The following is a 19,299-nucleotide window of genomic DNA, read 5'->3' as shown; positions in this document are numbered from 1 at the left end:
CAAAATCATTACTTTTAATTGCGGGAGCCATTGACGCAACAGGCAGCATTAGAAAACGTGGCGGGAAGTCCGCAAGTTCCTACCAAGCTATGTACCTCGGTAGCATCAACATCGCGTTGAAGCTCCGAGCAGAAAGACTAAGCCGCATTTGGAAGTTATTTTCACGTGATCTGTCCCGTGACTTGCAGCTCAATTTTATCGCCCACAAGGCAGCCCACCAAATCCAATTCGCTTGGCCCGCCCACAACGAACTCACGTGCTTGCCCTAAGGAAAATCACAACTCGCAACTTTGCCTTTGGTGGAAACCGTTCCGGGAAGCGCATTCAGACTCTCAACCTCAACCACCCAAATCACATACCACCGCCAAAATGACCAAGCGCACGAAGAAGGTCGGAGTTACGTACGTATAGCTATGGAGCCCGAAGACTTTATTTGATCTGGTTGCTAATTACTCTTTACAGCGGCAAGTACGGCACTCGGTAAGTCGACGAAAAAAAAACTTTATACACATGTCTTCGATGTTCGATTCGATCCAGCAATATCCCGTGGACGACGAGTACGACAATTCAGTACCTGAAGTCGACAAGAATTTTCTATGCGCCATGTATTGATTGCAACAATAACGATCCTCTCCGGAAACAATGTACGGCTCGACGATGGGTCAACAGCAACTTGCAATGAGGGGCGCACCTCCGTTCTTGTTTCGCTAGGATACACATGGCTCGCAGATCAACGACACACGACTAATTTACGGGCTCGAATCGAACTTACGAAGACGAACTCGACGTCCATCATGACACTAACTCGTTTTGCGCACAGCTACGGTGCTTCCCTGCGTAAGCAGGTCAAGAAGATGGAAGTCAGCCAGCACGCCAAGTACACCTGCACTTTCTGCGGCAAGGTCACCGTCCGCCGCCAGTCCACCGGTATCTGGAACTGCCGCTCCTGCAAGCGCACCATGGCCGGTGGCGCCTACACCGTTGCGTACGTCCTTCCCACTTCTCTCCCTCGACGACCCGACAAGCGTCCCTGGAACATCGCACAACGACCAAGTCCTAGAATAAAGGCAGTCACGGCGAGCGAAAAGAAAACCAAGACTAACATTAGGCCACAGCACTCCTGCCGCTGCCGCCATGCGCTCGACTCTGCGTCGTCTGCGAGAGATTGCCGAGGTTTAAAGGAGGGGACGATGGGAGTTTGGGTTGATGAAGGAAAACAAAAATTCCGGTGGACATATACGGCATTTGCTTTTTTTTCGGTCTTGGTGTACGGGGAAGCATGGCTTTGCGTGCCTGCACTACGAGTCGACGAAATATTTTGTATGTTCGACACATCGGCTTCGACCACAAGAGGTCAAGTCGGTAAAGCAATGAAAAAAACAAAAAACTTTGCAACGACCAGCCTTGGGTGCTTTATTCTATCAACGTTTGCGTTTTGATTTGGGGTTCCGATGTGACTTGCCGCTGTTCTTCGCGCTGTCAACCCAACTTGGGTGCATCGATCGTGGCCATTGCACCGGCGTGAATCAACTAACGGTCCTAGGTTGCGGCACCGTGGTGGATGGATTTTGACGAGGCGATACGATGCGAGCACTGCTTTGACGGAATCCTTCAGAATCGCTGCGCTGGAACGTGTCCTGGAATGAGCAATTCGTGCACAGATGTGCGACATCGGACAGATTTACTAGGAGGACGGTGCCTACGAACAAATTAAATCCTGCTGGACCGGTAGACTGGCCATTTGCATTGTCACGCCTCATCACATCCGCCTGACTGCTGACCGACTTGTTGGCTTGTAGATTGCTTTTAGCGCTGCGTCGCGGGTGCACCACGTGGTTGCATGACGCGAGGCGAGAGGGAGGAGGCGTCGATCTGACTCTCCACCAAGTGTGGTCAGGCTTGAAGGCAAAGGAGCCCAAGGATGGCCCAAATGACGTGCAGAAGGGAACGAGGTCGAGGGCAAGGGGGCTATTTTCGGTTACGAGCCTTTCCGAACAGGCAGGCAGGCAGGCAGGCAACGAAGGGCTGTGGTGTGTTGGTAACGGCCAGAAATGTCACCGACCTGGGCGGTGATTGGCTCTTTGCAGCTTTGACTTGACGGCTTGTGGCGGGTGTGCACGGCGGCCTGGCCATGATTACGGCGAGCATGGCTTGGAGCTGCAGGTATGCGAAAAAGTAGGGGAAAGCAGTCAGATCTGTGCTTCTCCGATATGTTGCGATTCAGGTGGTAGGTGGGTTGGTGAGTCGGCGCCACCGATGCTGGTACATAGTATGCAAGGCAACCCTTGATGAGCACAGGTACATGTAAATTGGGCGCGCATGAGGTACGGAACTGTTTCAGCCCATCGGCCGAGAATCCATGAATCAAACTTAGCAAATCATGGGCTTTTTACTGTTCTAACCAGGGCCCTGTTCTGGGCTCTAAACGGCTGTAGCCTGTACGTGAGGTTTGTCTTGGTGGTTGACCCTGCGCATCGAAAGCCACTAACCGGCTTGTTGAACTATGTATTTCCTTCCCGTAGGCTTCATGAAACAAAGATGTTGTATTCATGGCTCTGGAAATACTTATTAGGTCCAAGGCCATGCTACGACTGCAGGGGGAGACATTATTTCCGTGGCATTTAGTGTTACAAGATAGTTAGTTGGGTTGAGTGTATCCGTATGTGCTGGAGCATGGTAGAGTGAACTGCTTGGCTATGGGCAGCATTGCATGGCCCCCGAATCGTGATTCTGCTTGATGTGATTGGCGCTGTAACGATGTGCGTAGTATGGCAGAGAGAGGCTTCCACCAGATAAATTTAGTCACTTAGCCTTGCCGTGTCCGGCTCGCTTACGTACTTCGTAGCCGTAGCCTGGTAATAAGTGATGACTGTGGTAGCTAGATGTAGGTATGTGGTCATCAATGCCGCCTAGTTCAAGCTGACTTGCATCAAATCGCCTTCCATTTGATTCGCCTTACCAGTACATACACACGCCAGCCAAGACCACCTCCAATGGCCCTGTCCACCTTCACACAGGCTGCAGGCGCAGTGGCGACGCACACCGTTGTGGCCATTGTGTACCTGGGTGCCCTTAGCCGCCTCACACACGGCGTCTACACACCAGCCTTTTACGAGTACCAGCTGGATCGGGCGCCAGATAACGAGTCGACGCGGCTCATCCCGTACGTCGACGCGGCGTTGGCGACGCTGGCGCTGGTGCGGGCCACGCGCTCGTACGCGCTGTTCTTCTGCTTCGCGTTCCAAGTCATGGGCCTGGGATTGAGGCTGCGGGAGGGCAAGGACGCCCTGCTAGACACGGCTCTGGCTGCGGCGACAGCAGTGGCTCTGGTCACGTCGGTGGTGAGGGACGTGAGAGTCGCTGCACGGTAGCAAACAGCTGGGGGAAGCCGATGTCGTTCTCGTGGGCAGCGCCGCATGGAGAGCAGACCAGTGTGGGGAGCCATGAAGGTGCATCTGGATCTATTGCGTGCAGAGATATCCCTACCAAGGTGTTTGGGTATGGAAATCAAAGGTTTGCGGGCGAATGGCTGCCGCGCCTGCAAGTCACCTGCCTACCTAGGCACTGTCGGTGATGGATGGTGGAACTGGGGCTTGGGTTACGGGCGGTAACTGGTCGTTGGCCAGGGTGTCTCAAATGCACGACTACCTAGCTGCTACTTGTGCATACCTAGGTAGCACATTCCGCGAGAATTGAGGGGGCTTGGCGGCGGCGGCGGTGGCACTTGTTAGTATTTTGTTTTATTATGGCAGGGAGTGAGTGGTTGAATGCGTTGGCAATGGGGGCGCGATAAGTTTCTCGAGGTTCTTGAGTGCCTCGCACGACTCTATCTCATGTACTCACCGACCACAATCAGGTACCTGAGGTACCCAGGTAGGCGGGGCTGGCAGGGTAGGATAGCATGGACGAACCCCAGCATGGAGCCACCGGGTGTACCTGATGATTTGGATTTTGGTCGGTCTGCAAGGAACTGGAGTAGTTAAGTAGTTAAGCGGAAACGAGTGGCTTTTGTCTACATAGTATTTTCAGGCGGATAAGAAACGTTCTTGCATTTGGAGGCTTGCTGTTCGTGGGCGATTATTGCAGAGGGAGCTGAGGTTAGGAGCAGCCCCACTGGGCCGATTGATGACCTCTTTGCCCTCCTACATACTAAAGTAGGTAGGTACCGAGTTGCAACATGACGGCAAAGATAGATGCTGCTTTGGTAGGTAATTTATGTTTTCTTTGATTTATTAAAGTAGTTGAAAAGTATGGTTAGAGAGGCACTAACTATGTCTGTACTTGTGCTCTTGCGTGCAGGTACCCAAGATAATACACTGACGCTAGTTAACGTTAGAGGTACCTACACACCTGGAGGGCAATAGGCTATGTACCTATGTACTGTAGGTATAGTACCTACCTCAGGCTCACCGGTGGGGCTCGTGACGGCGTCGTGTGCCTTACCCAGACGGGGACATGAACTGGAAGTGCCTGACTTGGCCGTTGCAGGTTTGTCTACCTGTGTCAGTCTCCATCTGGCCGCGCTCTCTCAACCTCTGCCTGCTGTTTATTTTTCTTGGGTTGCTATTATTACCTAGGTAGGTAAGGATGCTTTGCCTGAGAGATATGGCTGTTTTCGAACGTAACCGTCTACCCAACTAATCCATCGCGCTGTCAGTGTTTGTTCTGCCTGCTGAAGAGAGGTAGAGGTACTAACGCTGCCTGGGTAACTTTACCTGCTGGAGTGGTTACACTTGCCCATCTGCCACCAACGACCGCCCGCCTCCTGCCTGTCCCCCGCCGTCGCTACTGCGTGCCTCCTCCCTCTTCCCTTTCCCTTCCATTTTCCCCTGCCTGTCCTGTCCTCTTTTTGTTCTTTCCGCTTGCTCGGCCTCGAGTTGTCCCACCAGACCAGCGCCACTCCACCCAACTCTACGAAGCTCTACAGGCACCTTCCACTAAAACTTCCGCTAGTCGTGCTGCTGCACCGCTCGCTGTACCGTTCACACGCCCTGCACATTTATTGCCTTCAAGGTTGTCCTCAAGCATCACCCACCTCCCCATCACCCACCACCCATCACCCACCACCCACTAACACTCGCTGCACCAAACAAGTCGTCACCCTCATCTCTACCAACCGTCTTCTCTCCTCGTTTTAAATACTACCTATCTATTCTTCTCCATTGCCATCCTCTCCTCATCCCTCTTCTTGATTTTACATGATTTCGTCAGACTCAGGCCCGTATTGTCGCAATCGGCACCATGTCTGAACCTGACCAGTGCATCATATGCCTGGACCACCTACCGACGCCGGGCAACTTGAACGCATCCTCATCTGACGACTCCGTTACCCTCGCCCTCCAAGCCCAAGTCTCCGACCCCGATGATAGCTATCTCGACATTGTCGCCGCCTTAGACGGTTGCGAACACATTATTCACGATGCCTGCATTCGCTCGTGGGCCAACAAGACCAACACCTGCCCTATATGCAGGACCCCGTTCCACTCTGTGCGCGTCTACAATGGCCATGATGGTATGACAGTCACACCCGCCTCGCACCCGCCCTCGATGCCAAAAGCCATGACACCCTTCTTCTGTCTAAAATGCTTGTTCACTTGCTAACCTATTCATTTGCTTTAGGAACTGCCGTTTCGACATATACAGTAGTAGACAAGAAGCAGGTTGCCGAGTTCGATGTCCAGCAGTGGCTTGGTGACAACGCCCAAGACGAAGACGACGACACCAACCCTTGCCCTGTCTGCAACTCGGCCGAACGGGAAGATATATTGCTCTTGTGCGACAGCTGCGATGCAGCCTACCATACGCACTGCATCGGACTCGATTACATCCCCGATGGCGACTGGTATTGCATGGAATGCTCCCACCTCTTCGAGCTCACAGAGGAATCACAAAACGGCTCCCAAACCGTCGATTCCGAAACTCCCCAATCACGCCCCAGGCAGGCTCACCGCCCGGCTCCTCGCCAACATCGCGGCTCGCACGTTCGGACTCGTGCGCGACTGCGCCGGGCTCGTCGACAGGCTCGCAATGCTGAGTGGCAAGGTGCGTGGGGCCAGTTCTCTGGTCGCTTCTACGAGATGAGTGACCTCGACCTTGACAACCACGATGATGAGGACGAGGATCTCGAAAACTTCCGTCGCTTCCAGCAGCTCGATCGCCATGAGCTTCAACGCTGGCAGCAGCGCATGAGCATAGCCAACCGTCTTGGCGCCCGCGACGCCTTTGTCAGCACCATCCCTCCCCAGATTAGCCAACGCTTGCAACCTGTCGCAACCCCGCCACCCCCTCCGCCTATACAGGAGACTCGTGATGAAAGGAGGGCCTGGGGTGCCCTTGAGATGGCCCGTGAAGCCGAAGGCACTATTACTACATCTTTTAACGGGCGCAAACGCAAGGCGCCATCATCCATCGCATCCCCGGCCGAGCCCGCTCCCGAGCCCGAGAGAAAGCTTAAACGCCCCCGAACTCGTCGTTTACCTACACACGGCGAGGCTTCTGCATCCGCCTCATCGCCAGCTGCGGCCGGTCCTTCCAACCAGCAGGCTCGACCGGCCGTTGCAGCATCTCCTGGTCATGCTTCGCCCTCGCGAACAGCACAACTCCATCAAACACCAAGCGAACCGGCCCTGGTTTCTGCCCTTCTCAAGGAACTAGAGCCTAGTATGTTGTTCGAAGACGAGAACGGTGCCGCACTTCCTGCACGGCACATGCCGGATGCATCCTCACCCGCCCTATCCCCTGCCCTATCCCCCGCCCTATCACCATCACCTTCAAACCACAGCAGCCCAAGGGCCATGTCGTTAACACCACCCCCTCTCCCACGACTGAATGGGCGTCCTACCTCCCCAACGCTTTCCCTCAGTACCCACATTGAACCCGTGTATGCCCCTGCCAATTACTCGCCCAATCGGTACAACAGTGACCATAGTGACGCCGAGTCGCGGCCTGCGCGCCCGAATACAAGCCGCACCGTGGAAATCCGTCAGCCACGACCTCGCCGACCGCAATCCACCATTGGTCGCACAGAAGATAGCTCCCCGACCAGGCTCACCATGACCCAAGAAGACAAGAAAAGCATCAATGATATTGTTAAGTCGGCTCTGCGGCCACACTGGCGTGCGCAGAAGCTGACCACAGAGCAGTATGCTACCATCAACCGAGACATCTCTCGGCGGCTCTACGAAGAAGTGAAAGATGCCTCGGTGCTTGACGAAGCGACCCGACGCAGATGGGAGCAAAGAGCTGACCAGGCTGTCGCGCAAGCCATGTCTGATCTGACAGCCGCATAACATGATGACAAGCCGCAGGCCTAAGACGACAAGTTGTATTATACAATCGTTTGCTGTTTTGGATTGAACGTCTGGCGTTGCGCAATCCTTTTGAGTGTTTTTCTTCCTGCGGCGATGCACATTGCAGTGGTTTGATACCCTACCATGCAAAAACGGCAGCGCGAAGGCGCGCCAGCATCACATTACAGGCAAAATGGCGTTCATTTTTCCTTCCCGGCGACAATAATGTCTCCAATACTCATTGGCTATATGAACTGCATTTTTTTCCTTTCAATTTGGTCTGATCACATTTTTCAGACAAAGCGGTGACGAAAGCAAGGCGTTTGTTTTCAAGGGCTTGGAGGGTCATTTTCTGATGAAGGCGATTGTTTTTAACTAGCACATAGAGGGTGTCGGCCTTTGCCGGCTGGCGTTTCGGAGAGATGATGTATCGATCACCTGTTGTCGATTGGACAATGCTTCTAACATTCAAAATAAACACACGCCGCATGGAGTTTCCCACGACGATGCGCCTACAGAGCAAAAATGGGGACTGCCCATCAAGATGCAAGAGTTTTACGTGACATGTGAGCAGTATCTATCTAACAGGACCCGGTAAGGTTAAAAATGCAGGTGCCGCTAGCGAAAAAGACTGCTCTAGGGATTCTCTCTCGGCACTTGTGAAATGATCAGGACGTTTTGGGGGTATGCAAACAAGTCTTGACGATAAGGAAAACTGTGCCTTGAAGAGAGGAGAAGAGAAGAAAGTCTTGTGGCTGGCGGCGGTGGCTCTCCTTTTTACTTTGGTGGGCACGCTGGCAATGCTGAGGGGCCTGAAGATTCAGGTGCAAATTACCTAAGCAGCTTTTTTTGGTCATCAGTGAAGCTCTTTCGGTCGCGTGCTAATTGGGGGAGGACTGACACTGAGTGGGTAACGAAAGTCGTCTAGCAAGAGAGCAACACCAAAATCTTTCCCACGTTTGCGCAGTCTGGGGGACAGAGAACCAACTCCAACCACAAGCCATGTCTTCATCTAGCAGGGGAAGCCGGGCACTACGATCCGTGCTATCATGTGAGTCTTTTATTCTCCTCCGACACTGCTCTTGTCTCTCAATTGGCTCGCCCCTAAAGCTCAAACGGCCAGCAAAAAAAAGGGATCCCCTTGACACTGGTTCCCTTTGCTAACCCTACCACCAGCTTCCTCCTCCAGCATCTGCTCCCGCTGCGCTGCCACAAGGGTCGCACCCGTACGCTTCTACTCTGCCGCCACCGTCTCCGAAACTGCCGCCGCGAGCGCCCCCTCCCCCATCTCCTCACAACCCGCCCCCGGCGCCTACGACATCCGCTCCGGGCTGATCCTCACCCGGCCGCCGCTGCTCACCCGTCCCCTGCACCCCTTCGAGAGCGCCTTCTTCTTCTACCAGAAGCGGCTCGAGGAGCGGCTCGCCTCGCCTTTCATCCCCTCCATCTACTACAAGCCCGACACGCCGCGGCGCCTCGACTGGGACCTCAAGGTGCGCGAGCGCGGCGGCACCGCCGCCAAGGAGCTCGGCGAGTACCGCGGCCGCGGCAACGCGGCCACCGCTTGGGACGACGAGCTGCTGGTTGGGGACGCGCTGAGCGCGCCGGAGACGGCGACGGCGAGCCTGCTGAAGGACGCGCAGGCGCGCGTCAGCGACGATGCCGAGGTGATCAAGGCGGAGGACCTGGTGGAGGCGCCGGCGCCGGCGCCGCGGGAGACGGAGGCGGACAGGAAGGGGGACGTGAGGCGTCTGGACAGGAAGCTGGATCGCACGCTGTACTTGGTCGTCAAGGGCAAGGACGGCTGGGGCTTCCCGGCCGACGTCCTGGCCGAGTCTGAGAACCTCCACGTGGTACGTACATGCATTCCCTTCTGCTCCTCTTCCCTTGGCAGCGCAGAAAAAAAAAAGCTCTGGAAAAGTAGCGAAGGCGAAAAAGGGAGAAAGGAAGTAGCTAGCTAACACACCAAAATAGGCCGCGCGGCGAGTCCTCGACCAGGCCGCTGGTGTCAACATGAACACCTGGATTGTCGGCCGCGTCCCCGTCGCGCACCTCGTCGACGCGCCCGCGCTCGCCGCCGACGGCGCCGTCCAGGAGAAGGGTCGCAAGACCTTTTTCCTCCGCGGCCGCATCATGGCCGGCCAGGCCGACCTCCGCGGCAACTCGCTCGGCTACACCGACTTCAAGTGGCTGACGCGCGAAGAGCTCGAGGAGGAGCTGCCCGGGACGTACTTTCGCGGCGTGCGCAACATGCTGTCGGATCGGTAGAGGCAGCACATGGGTGTAAGATGAGTAATGCGGCGAGACGGAGATCGGAGGTGCCAGGTTGTAGAAAAGAAAAGTGTATAAAATACCTGCATGGTGGGAGGATCGGGGAGGTCAAGATTGGGACTTGGTTCTTCGTGACCAAGGACAATGTACAATAACCGTCGCTTTATGCGATTGTTTCTCTATACTTTTTTGTCTTTAACAATGCACATCAAAACGACAATGGCACATCAAGTTGAACAAATATGAGTGATGGTGTATGTTTCTCTACTATCTGGTCACTTGCACGGCTAACTCGGACTGCGAGCCAAGCAAATCTTGAACCCTCGAGATGATACATAATATGAAGAATGGTAAAACAAAAGGGCCCGAAAAAAAAACAGAAGAGAAAAAAAAAGACAACAGGTCAGGAAACCCTTTTCCATCACAGGATATCCAGCCAAAACTTTACACAAAGTCAAAAACCCCTGTTTCAACGCCACATACTCCGAGCCAAAGAAATTCAACAATCGACACCAAATCCCTTGCCAGCCAACTTCGCGCCGCCTTGGAGCCAAAACCCACAACATGTCATGTCCGATAGTTCATTCATCCTTCGCCTTCTGCGTCTCTCTCCTCACGCCGCCGCTGGCTTGGCCTGGCCCTCCACGAAGTTGAGGGCGTCCTCGCGGGGGACGCAGTTGACGCCGCTCGTCTTGTTGTGGAAGGTGACGCCGTAGCACTTGTCGGCCGTGTGCACGATCTCGGGGCGGAACGTGGTGCAGATGAACTGCGTGCCGGCCTCGTCTGAGATGGACTCGAGCAGCGCGGCGACAGCCGTGCGGTACTGCGCGTCCAGGTTGGCGTCGACCTCGTCGAAGATGACCATGGGGCTGCTCTCCGTCTGCTGCAGCGCAAAGATCAGGCACAGAGCGCAGAGACCTGTGGGCAAAGGAGGTTAGTGTCGTTGAAAACCGGGGGAACCAAGGGGGAGGAGGGGGCACGGGAGGGGGGCTTACTCTTTTGACCACCGCTGAGCTGCTGGATACGCTGCTGCTCGTCCAGGTGCTTGGAGTTGAAGGAGACACTGATGCCGACGCCAATGTAGTTCTCGACGCTGCCGCGGGCCTCCTCGTCCGACTCGTCGACGTCTTGGCGGCGGTCGGTCCGGCGCTGGATGACGAGGCGGCCGTGGCCGGCGGGCACCAGCTTCTGGAAGATGGTCGCAAACTCCTTGGACACCTGCTTGAACGTGCGCTCAATCGCCTCGTCCTTGCGGCGGTCCAGGTGCTCCACAAGCTCCTCGATGGAGCCCTGCGACGCATCGAGTTCCTTGCGGCGCTTCATCAGGTGGTCCTCCTGCTGCGTAAAGTTGCTGTACTGCTCAAAAGCCTTCTTGTTGACGTGCTTGTACTTCTTCAGCGCCTCGTTGACCTTCTTGAGCTTGTTCGTGATCACGTTGGCCTCCATGTTCTCGTACTTGTCAAACGCCTCCTCCGGCAGCACGCCCAGCTCGCGAATGTTCTTGGCGCATTCTGCCGCCTGCGTCGTGAGGAGGGCCTTGCGTTGCAAGCTCTTCTCCAGGCGCTTCTGTTGCTTCTCTATCCGCGCAGAGATTTCGTTCTGCATTTGTTCGCGCTGGGAGCGTTCGGCGCTGATATTCTCGGCGCGTGTTGTGAGACTTTCAATCTGCTGTTCCGCTTCGTGCAGGCTCTCAGTGACTGATTTTAGGGTTGCTTGCGCCTTCTTGAGTTCCTTTTGGGCATCGCCCAAGCCCCCAGACGTACCAGCCGATGCCGAGTTCTCAAATGCCTGACTATTTAGCTGATCAAGCTTCATCTGCAGGTTCTGGCGGAGATCAACTTCCAGGAACTGTTTCCTGCGCTCCAACTCTCGTCTGGTATTGCTGATTTCATTCCACTGTTGCTGAAGCTGCTGAGCCGTCAACGTCAGGCTCTCAAGCTCTTGCTCTTCGGCGGAAGTCAGACTCTTCTTGAATTCAGTGCCCATTTCGGCTTCGTGCGCCGCAATCTCATCCATGAAACCACTCATGTTCTTCTCCACGGCATCACGGCGTTTCAGGGCGGAGTCGAGGTGGGCTCTCTCACTCTCAATGTGTGCAGTCTTGTTTCGCAGCTCATGCTTCAATGGCTCGAAGCCATCCTCAGCCTGTCGAAGCTTCTGCTCCGCCTTTTGAACGTTGGACATGGCTGCCGTGATTTCCTGGTCTTTGCGCTCAATCTGCTCTCTCAAGTCGCGGGACTTTGCCACCAAGTCATCGAATTCGGCTCGCCACTTGTTGGCGGCCTGCACTGCTTCGAGCCTTGATTTTCTAGGGTCAATATAGCCACCAGTCATGGCACCTCGCTTGTTTGTCGTGTCGCCCTCCACAGTAATACCGTCGACGCCGTGACTGCGCGCATACTGGGCAGCCACCGCTAGGTTCGGGCAAACAACAGTCTTTCCGAACACCTGCTGGAACGCCTTTGCATACATGGGGTCAAAGGTAATCTTGCTTAGAAGCGGCACCGCGTCGCTTGACTTTGGCATGTTGATGTGCCGCGGTCGAAGCTGTGCCAGAGGCATGAATGTGACTCGTCCACCGCGCTGTTTGAACAGGGTATCGGCCAAATATGTAGCCGTGTCGGCGTTGTCGACGACATAGTGGAAGAGGCTGGCGCCAGCAATCTGCTCGACCGGCAAGCGGTATGCTTCGTTGACTTGGAGCAAGTCAGCCAGCGTACCGTAGGCACCAGGAATATCCTGGTCTTGCTTTAACCGTCGGATGGTCGTCAGACCGCGAGCAGTGGCTCCGTCTACTGCGTGTGACATTTCTCTCTCAGCTTGCTCTCTCTCCTGGCGTGCATTGGAGATGATAGAATTAAGCTTGTCATCCTCACGGCGGAGGAGTTTGCGTTCGTCATTTAGTTGATCCAGAGTATGCCTAGCCTCGGCAGCCTGGTCAGCGTAGCCAGTTCTGTCGTTGCTCCAGTTGGCGAGACGAGATCGCAATTCGGCAATTTCCTTCTCACCGTGCGCAATAATCTGCTGAACGCGCTGCACTTCCTCGTCTGCGTCCAAGCGATTCGCCTTTTGGCTGCTGGTAGTGGCAGTGAGTTCGTTTATTTCCTGCTTCAGCCAGGCATCACGCTCGGACTTGTTCTTAAACCTAGATCCTCGGTTCTGCTTGGCAAAAAGACGGCCACGGGCACCCTCGGCGCCGTCAAGCTGTCTGCGAATGTCATTCTCTTCTTGCTTCTTCTTGTTGTACTTGGGGAGGAGCTTAGCGAGCTCCTTCTCCTTGGTCGCAATCTCGCTCTGCGCTGCCTGCAGCTCCGCGGCCTGCTGAGTGCGTGCTTGCTCGTGGGCCGATTGACCTTCCTTGAGATTCTTGACCTTGAGCTCAATTTTCGCCAGACCCTTGGCACTATCACGGCGGTCCTCTTCGAGCTGATGGCGGTCGATTTGCAAAAGCTCAATCTGGCGCTGCAGTTTATGAATTTCGGCATCAAGCTTGGACAGCGCCTTTTCGCCCTGGAGGAATTCAGCGCGGCGCGAATCGGTAGTATCGAGGCCGTCTTGCCGCGCGTTATCGATATCCTCGAGCGCCGATTGGATGGTGACTTGTTCTCGGTGGTGGTAGGCGTATTCTAGACAGCGCCTTTCGCGATCCTTGTCCTGGAAGCCACGTAGCTCTTCCTTCTCTTCCTGGAGCTCGGCTAGTCGCTCTTTGATATATTCGAGGAGTTCGTCGATTTTTTCGCGCTTGTTGTTTGTTTCGTTCATAATCTTGAGTGACTCGGCACGGCGCGCTTCGTAAACTTGTGTACCTGCGACCTCCTTGAGCAGGTTCAGTCGGTCGGATTCCTTCATGTTTGTCAAGGCCGTGACGCGACCTTGGGGTACAATATAGTATGGGTTGGAGCGAGAGAAGCCGGCGGCTTCCAAAAGATTGGTGACGTCGGTCTTTGTGACGACTTTGCGGTCGACAGAGTACTCGTCCTTCTTCAGGCCGATTGTGCGTCGGAGAACAACCTCCTTGTTGCCTGTGGGGAAGCGATCGTCGCTGTTGTCGAAGATGATCTCGACGTAGGCGGACATGACAGCAGAGCCGGACCCCTCGTGGAGGAGGCCCTGGCGCTCCTCACGGCTCATCTGGGTGTAGGCATCGCTCAAGACGAAGCGGATCGCCGCGAAGAAGTTGCTCTTGCCGGAGCCATTGCGACCAACGATGACATTGGTCTTGGGCGAGAAGGGCTCAATGACAGTTTGGTCCTTGTAGCTGTGGCGCGGGTTAGAGGGGGAGTTGTTGGTGGACGAGGGTGGGAAGGTGGGCGGGACAAACCTCTTGAAGCCTTGAATGATGATTTGTTTAATATACATTATGTATTGCGCGGGCGCTCGGGCGCAACTTGGCGGCGTGCAATGAATGCGCCTCGACTTTACTTGCTGGCGGCGACAAGAAGCCGTGATGAGGTGATGCGCAAACGACGCGTCGTATGGCCCGCGATAATTGCTAGTAAGTGGTTATGGGGTCGCGCGTTTCGGCGGAGCGACACAGACCTTTGGGCCAAATGCAGCAGCATCCGCTATTCAGCCGGGCTTGGTGGGGAACCACCGTGCCTTGTTCTTGCCCACTAGTTACGGGTTTTGACTCATGCAATAAACGGGAAGATTTCCTCGATATATGCGCGACCCGTATATATGCATATCATTTTACCTTGGCATACGAGGGGGAGATGAGCTGCGGATGTTTGTTCAACTCTGTGCAATTGCTGGTCTTACCGTCGACTCTCCATCCTTTCTATCAATAGACATGAAGACGAACCGCAGTGGCTTACTGTACCTCCAGCGGACCAGCCGGTTCTGGACTCGCATTCGCCGGATGCCCGAGACAGGGCTCTCACCATGCCGCATCTCGCTCCAGGCACCAAGACCTGCATAGACTGACGGTATATCTATCAGCTTTACTGCATGCCATGCATACTTTGCTGCAAATCGTGATCAAGGACAGAGGCTCACCGTCCGCCGGCTATAACACGAGTGCGCGAGAATACACGACCTTGCGAGCACCGGTTTATCCGTGCTGGTGATGGGAATAGCAGTGAGCCCTGAGCCATGGATGGCCGCCTCGTAGGTTGCAGTATAATATCTCTCTAGTCTAGTTGTATGTGCCAGACCGATGCGGGTGGGACAGAGGCCACTCTGCTCACAAAGGCATATCTGACTATCTTAATGATGCTCCAAGTGTGAGTTTGCATCATGACCTCACAGCAGGCAAGAGGCCTTGCCAGATGACGGTCGTCGCTGTCCCTTTAAAATCACCGATGTCTAGATGCATCTATGCTCATACCCTACACTAGGTGCCTCGGCATCGGGATGGGGATGTAGGTTTCGTATTCCGCTGCCCCGTGCAGATTATAGTATTCGCTGTCCCGCTTCGACTGTTACTGCCGGCTCACCTCAAACCGCCAGCTACATGCGACCGCCGAGTGAACCCTCATGCTTGATTGAGCCGCGTGCATCCTCCGTGGGTGAGCCCCAGCCTCATATAGTCCATAGCAGAGCAAGCTGTTCGCTGAGAGTCGACTAAAGTGAAACTGCACTGGCGGTGAGTGAGATGCAGCTTTGTCGCGGCATAACATGTCCTGATAAGATCGACGAAAGATATGTATGTATAGATTACACATGTAACAGTATCGCTCATCATGTGGCAGACGGGAAAAATCTCCGTGGGCGGCACGCTGTTGCCGTCACTGCATATTTGCTGCTCTGCCGCTACGAACTGATGGACATGTCCGAGTATGACACCGGGGAAAGAGGAAAGCGCCATCGTGGCATTTCACTCATCTCTGCACGACTAGTATCGATTCCGGATGATTTCTGCCATGCCAGGGACATGCCGAGCGCAGAAAATGTGGCAAGCTGGCGTGGCCGTTATGTTGCATGGTGGTGATACGTGGACTTGGCTTGCATGCCGCTTGTCTGTTTTGCGCAGTCTCAGCTGGCTCCAGGCACAATGTTGCAGCCGCGTGCAGCAGTGATGCAGAAGCCGTTCCGTCTGCCATCCGCACCAGACTTGCGGCCATCATCACTCGTGGCTTGCATCTAGTCAGCCGGCTGTCGTGCCTTTGCAAAGCCATTGATGGTAGGAGGTACATGGCTACTGTCACAGCCTACTGGGCATGAACAGCGGGAGCGCCCGAGACATTTCGTTGCAAAACCGGACATTGAAAACATGCAGCTTCCACGCGGGCCCCCAGAAGCCATCAGCTGACGCAAACAACAGCCTCGACCTCACCATCTGTGTCTCAGGCGGGAGACCCTGTCTATCCATCATGGATGGATGAGGCTGGCGCGGGACAGCGGGCAACAGCGGCAACGTCGCAAGCTGCGCAGCGTGCGCTCTCGAACTCTCCGTCAGGCCCAAATCTTGCACCTCTTCATGCATAGTCATAGTCATGTGTGTAACGGGGATAGATGGTACAACCACTGGCAGCACCAGGGCTCATCTGGACGCAGCTTGACATTGGGCGCCATTCATGTTGGGCTTTGTCCTTGTCTGCTGCAAAGCCTTGTGTTCATGTACTTCGAGGTAGGTGGTCCTCCGCGCAAACATTTGCTCGTTTGATGATGGGAATTCGAAAGTGTTTCCCTCTCAGTCCGACACTTGTCGCAAAAACCTGCATGCATATCTGCCTGCAGAATGCTGGAAGCATCACACCGCTCTCTCCCCCCGGCCACGGGCCATGGTATCTAGACGGTCGCCGGGCAGGGGGATGACGAGGGATGGGTAGCGGAAAAGCACGATCAAGCCACTGCAGGACAGGACATATGGAGAAACAAGGGCCCAGGGTGTAACCCCCCCAAACGAGGTAGAGACATGGATGGATGGAGTAGGAAGAAAGTAGGAAGACGAGTTGATCGGCATTGCTGCCGCTCTCCATGCGTCTCCCAAATTGCGGTATATTGTCTGCGGTACCGCGCCGTCTATATCAGTTGGAAAGGGTCGACTTTACACATGGCACTTTGCGCCGCTCAGCACCGCACACGTATCCATAGCCAGTCTACCCTCCGAGCCCGTGATGCCTCCTGACATGGCCCGTCTCTCCGCCTTCGCCGGCTGGACGTCCGCCGCCCTCTGGACCGTCTCCTTCTACCCGTTCATGGTCAACAACTACCGCCGGCGGTCCACCGACGGCCTGTCCATCGACTTCTGCCTCCTCGACGTGCTCGGCGCCGTCTCGTACGCCGTCTACAACCTCGCCTTCGCCCTCGCGCCCGTCGTCCGCCGGCAGTACGCCGCCCGCAACCCGGCCAGCCCGACGCCGCCCGTCCGCGCCAACGACGTCGCCTACGCGCTGCACGGGCTCGCCCTCTCCGCCGTCGTCTACTCGCAGTTCTACCCCCGCCTCTGGCACTTCGACCGGACGCGGCCGCCGGCGCGCGTCAGCGTCTGGTGCGCCATGACGTGCTGGTACTGCATCTGCGCCGCGCTCCTCGGAGCTTTTGTCGCCGCAACCCTTCCCGAGTTGAAGCGCTGGATGTGGCTGGACGTGGTAGGTTTATTCTGCCGGGTTCGGGGCAAGACGCGCCACCACCCACCTATAACTGACACGCTTTTCTTTTCTCGCTTCAGGTCTACCTCGTCAGCAACATCAAGACGTTCCTCGTGTTGCTCAGATACGTGCCGCAGACCTGGCTCAACTACCGGCGCAAGTCCACGCGGGGGCTTCCCCTGCTGCCCTTTGTGCTGGACATGACCGGCGGCGTGCTCTCCCTGCTGCAGCTTCTCATCGATTCGGCATACCACGATCAGTCGCCGGCTCTGGCGAACCCTGTGAAGCTTGCCATCGCCATCGTGGTCATTGTATTTGCCCTGGCGTTTTTCTTCCAGCGCTTCGTCCTTTACAAAGACGCGGTTGACGAGATGACAGATCCAAAATGTATCGCGGAGCGACGATGGCTGCTCGACTCGGGGGCATGACGGGACCCGTGTTGCTGGGGGTTGGATTTTGACGGCCTTGACGTTTCGTCAAAAAAGAAAAAAAAAGAAACCCATTAATTTTACGAATGTTCTTTCTTCGTCGCCTTGGTAGACTTATATGTGCTACCAGGAGTTGACGCTGTCTCGTCGTTGATGGCGGGCGACGGTGGTGAGAGCTTAACAAGTATCGCCTTGCAAAATGTCCAGCCTGTGACCTCTCAGTTTTTTGTTCTGGAAACATACCTTGAATAATTGCCGTGCCTTCATCTTTATAGTGACAGAAACAGACGCCAATAGTCGCGTCCTAGCATTGTTTGGGCTGTCGCGTGATGGATGGATGGTGAGAGTTGGAACCCCGCTCCGTGCCGCTGGAAGACGCCGGTCAAACTCCATTCCACCACTAACACGGCCAACGGACAAGGTAAGCAGTTCGGAATAGTAGATCCAATAACCCCTTCGACTAATTCTTAAAAGGTCTAGCAAGCCCGAGCCCCGAAAAGCAGGTGGGTTCTGCCGTGGGGGCCTTAAGATATAAGTACTTGGAGATATCACTGCCCAGAAGCTCACCAGCCTTTCACCCGAACCAACATCTTCCCTCTTCCTTCTGTCGCCCTCCAAAAATGACGCCCCCCACGCTGCGCTGGGGCATCCTCGGCACCAGCTTCATCAGCGATGTCGTCGCCCGCGCCGTCGCCGCCAGCCCCGGCTCCCGCATCCAGGCCGTCTTCGGTCGCGACCCCTCGCGCCTCGCCGCCTTCGCCGCGCGACACTCCGTCCCCACGCAGCACGCCTCCGTCGCCGCGCTCCTCGCCGACCCGTCCGTCGACGTCATCTACGTCGGGCTGCCGAGCCACGCGCACGCCTCGGCCGTCGCGCTCGCCGTGCGCGCCGGCAAGAAGGCCGTGCTGTCTGAGAAGGCGCTCGCCACCACGCTCGCCGACGCGCGCGCCATGACGGCCTCCGCGCGCGCCGCCGGCGACGTCTTCCTCCTCGAGGGCCTCATGTACCTGTCGCACCCGGTCATGGACGCGCTGGTGACGGTGCTCGCGGAGGGCCGCCTGGGCCGCGTCCGGGCCGTGTCCGGGTACTACGCGGCGGACATCGCGGCCAAGGCGAACCCGCGGGGGCGCGGCACCATCTACAACCTGGGCTGCTACCCGGTGTCGCTGCTGCACCTGGTGCTGGAGTCGGCGTTTGGCGGGCCGGCGGCGTGGACCGGCCGGCGCACGGTGCTCGGCCACGGCGCGCTGGCCACCTCGGAGGACGGCGTGACGTACGCGCGGGACGCCGCGCTGACCGTGTCCTTCCACGAGGTCGGCGTGCTGGCCACGATCCAGTCCTCAGATTCCTTCGGCAACGACTTTGGCTTCACGATCCAGGGCGACCGCGCGTCGCTCACCTTCGTGACCAACCCGTGGCTGCCGCCGACCGGCGACAGCGTCTTCCGCATCAAGACGTACAAGGGCGGCGCCGTCGAGACGGTCACCGTGTCGGGCGGCGGCATGGACGCGTTCGGGCACCAGGTCAAGAGGGTCGAGGACTGCGTCGCGGCCGGCCTGACGGAGGCCCCGCGGCCGTCGCCAAGCTGGGACAACTCGGTCGAGATCATGGGCTTGCTGACTGAGTGGGAGGAGGACATTTTTGCGCGGCACGGTGAAAAGATTCAAGTACATAGTGCAGGACTTGAATGATGAGGTGAAGAAAAGAAGAATGAAAACCGACAGAGGAAAGTTGAGCAAGACAAAGAAACCAAAGACATGTCTTCAGATCCAAGTT

At 56.1% G+C, this 19,299-nt stretch overlaps 7 protein-coding genes across 7 annotated transcripts; 6 read left to right on the top strand and 1 right to left on the bottom strand.

Annotated features, from left to right (window-relative positions):
• Positions 1-369: 369 nt before the first annotated feature.
• On the top strand, positions 370-1,179 carry ISF_03627 (Ribosomal protein L37ae; the record flags this gene model as incomplete). The annotated part of the gene is made up of 4 exons (XM_018847233.1): positions 370-401; positions 463-480; positions 821-985; positions 1,116-1,179. The coding sequence occupies 4 exons, from the start codon at positions 370-372 to the stop codon at positions 1,177-1,179; spliced, it is 279 nt and encodes a 92-aa protein (XP_018705440.1).
• Positions 1,180-2,993: 1,814 nt separating this feature from the next.
• ISF_03626 (hypothetical protein) lies at positions 2,994-3,371 on the top strand (the record flags this gene model as incomplete). The annotated part of the gene is made up of 1 exon (XM_018847232.1): positions 2,994-3,371. The coding sequence occupies one exon, from the start codon at positions 2,994-2,996 to the stop codon at positions 3,369-3,371; it is 378 nt and encodes a 125-aa protein (XP_018705439.1).
• Positions 3,372-5,241: 1,870 nt separating this feature from the next.
• On the top strand, positions 5,242-7,289 carry ISF_03625 (Ribosomal protein L37ae; the record flags this gene model as incomplete). Its single annotated transcript, XM_018847231.1, has 2 exons — positions 5,242-5,512; positions 5,620-7,289. The coding sequence occupies 2 exons, from the start codon at positions 5,242-5,244 to the stop codon at positions 7,287-7,289; spliced, it is 1,941 nt and encodes a 646-aa protein (XP_018705438.1).
• Positions 7,290-8,291: 1,002 nt separating this feature from the next.
• Positions 8,292-9,557, top strand: ISF_03624 (50S ribosomal subunit L30; the record flags this gene model as incomplete). Its single annotated transcript, XM_018847230.1, has 3 exons — positions 8,292-8,340; positions 8,466-9,142; positions 9,264-9,557. 3 exons carry the CDS (start codon positions 8,292-8,294, stop codon positions 9,555-9,557), a joined length of 1,020 nt encoding a protein of 339 aa, XP_018705437.1.
• Positions 9,558-10,173: 616 nt separating this feature from the next.
• ISF_03623 (RecF/RecN/SMC) lies at positions 10,174-13,919 on the bottom strand (the record flags this gene model as incomplete). Its single annotated transcript, XM_018847229.1, has 2 exons — positions 10,174-10,478; positions 10,556-13,919. The coding sequence occupies 2 exons, from the start codon at positions 13,917-13,919 to the stop codon at positions 10,174-10,176; spliced, it is 3,669 nt and encodes a 1,222-aa protein (XP_018705436.1).
• Positions 13,920-16,621: 2,702 nt separating this feature from the next.
• ISF_03622 (Cystinosin/ERS1p repeat protein) lies at positions 16,622-17,523 on the top strand (the record flags this gene model as incomplete). Its single annotated transcript, XM_018847228.1, has 2 exons — positions 16,622-17,095; positions 17,176-17,523. The coding sequence occupies 2 exons, from the start codon at positions 16,622-16,624 to the stop codon at positions 17,521-17,523; spliced, it is 822 nt and encodes a 273-aa protein (XP_018705435.1).
• A 620-nt stretch (positions 17,524-18,143) lies between these two features.
• On the top strand, positions 18,144-19,214 carry ISF_03621 (oxidoreductase; the record flags this gene model as incomplete). The annotated part of the gene is made up of 1 exon (XM_018847227.1): positions 18,144-19,214. One exon carries the CDS (start codon positions 18,144-18,146, stop codon positions 19,212-19,214), a length of 1,071 nt encoding a protein of 356 aa, XP_018705434.1.
• Between the last annotated feature and the right edge of the window lie 85 nt (positions 19,215-19,299).

The sequence above is a fragment of the Cordyceps fumosorosea genome, assembly GCF_001636725.1.
Source record: "Cordyceps fumosorosea ARSEF 2679 chromosome Unknown scaffold_7, whole genome shotgun sequence".
NCBI classification, from domain to species: Eukaryota; Fungi; Ascomycota; class Sordariomycetes; order Hypocreales; family Cordycipitaceae; genus Cordyceps; species Cordyceps fumosorosea.
The sequence above is the reverse complement of the archived record's forward strand: the minus strand, read 5'-3'. Positions and strand labels throughout refer to the sequence as shown.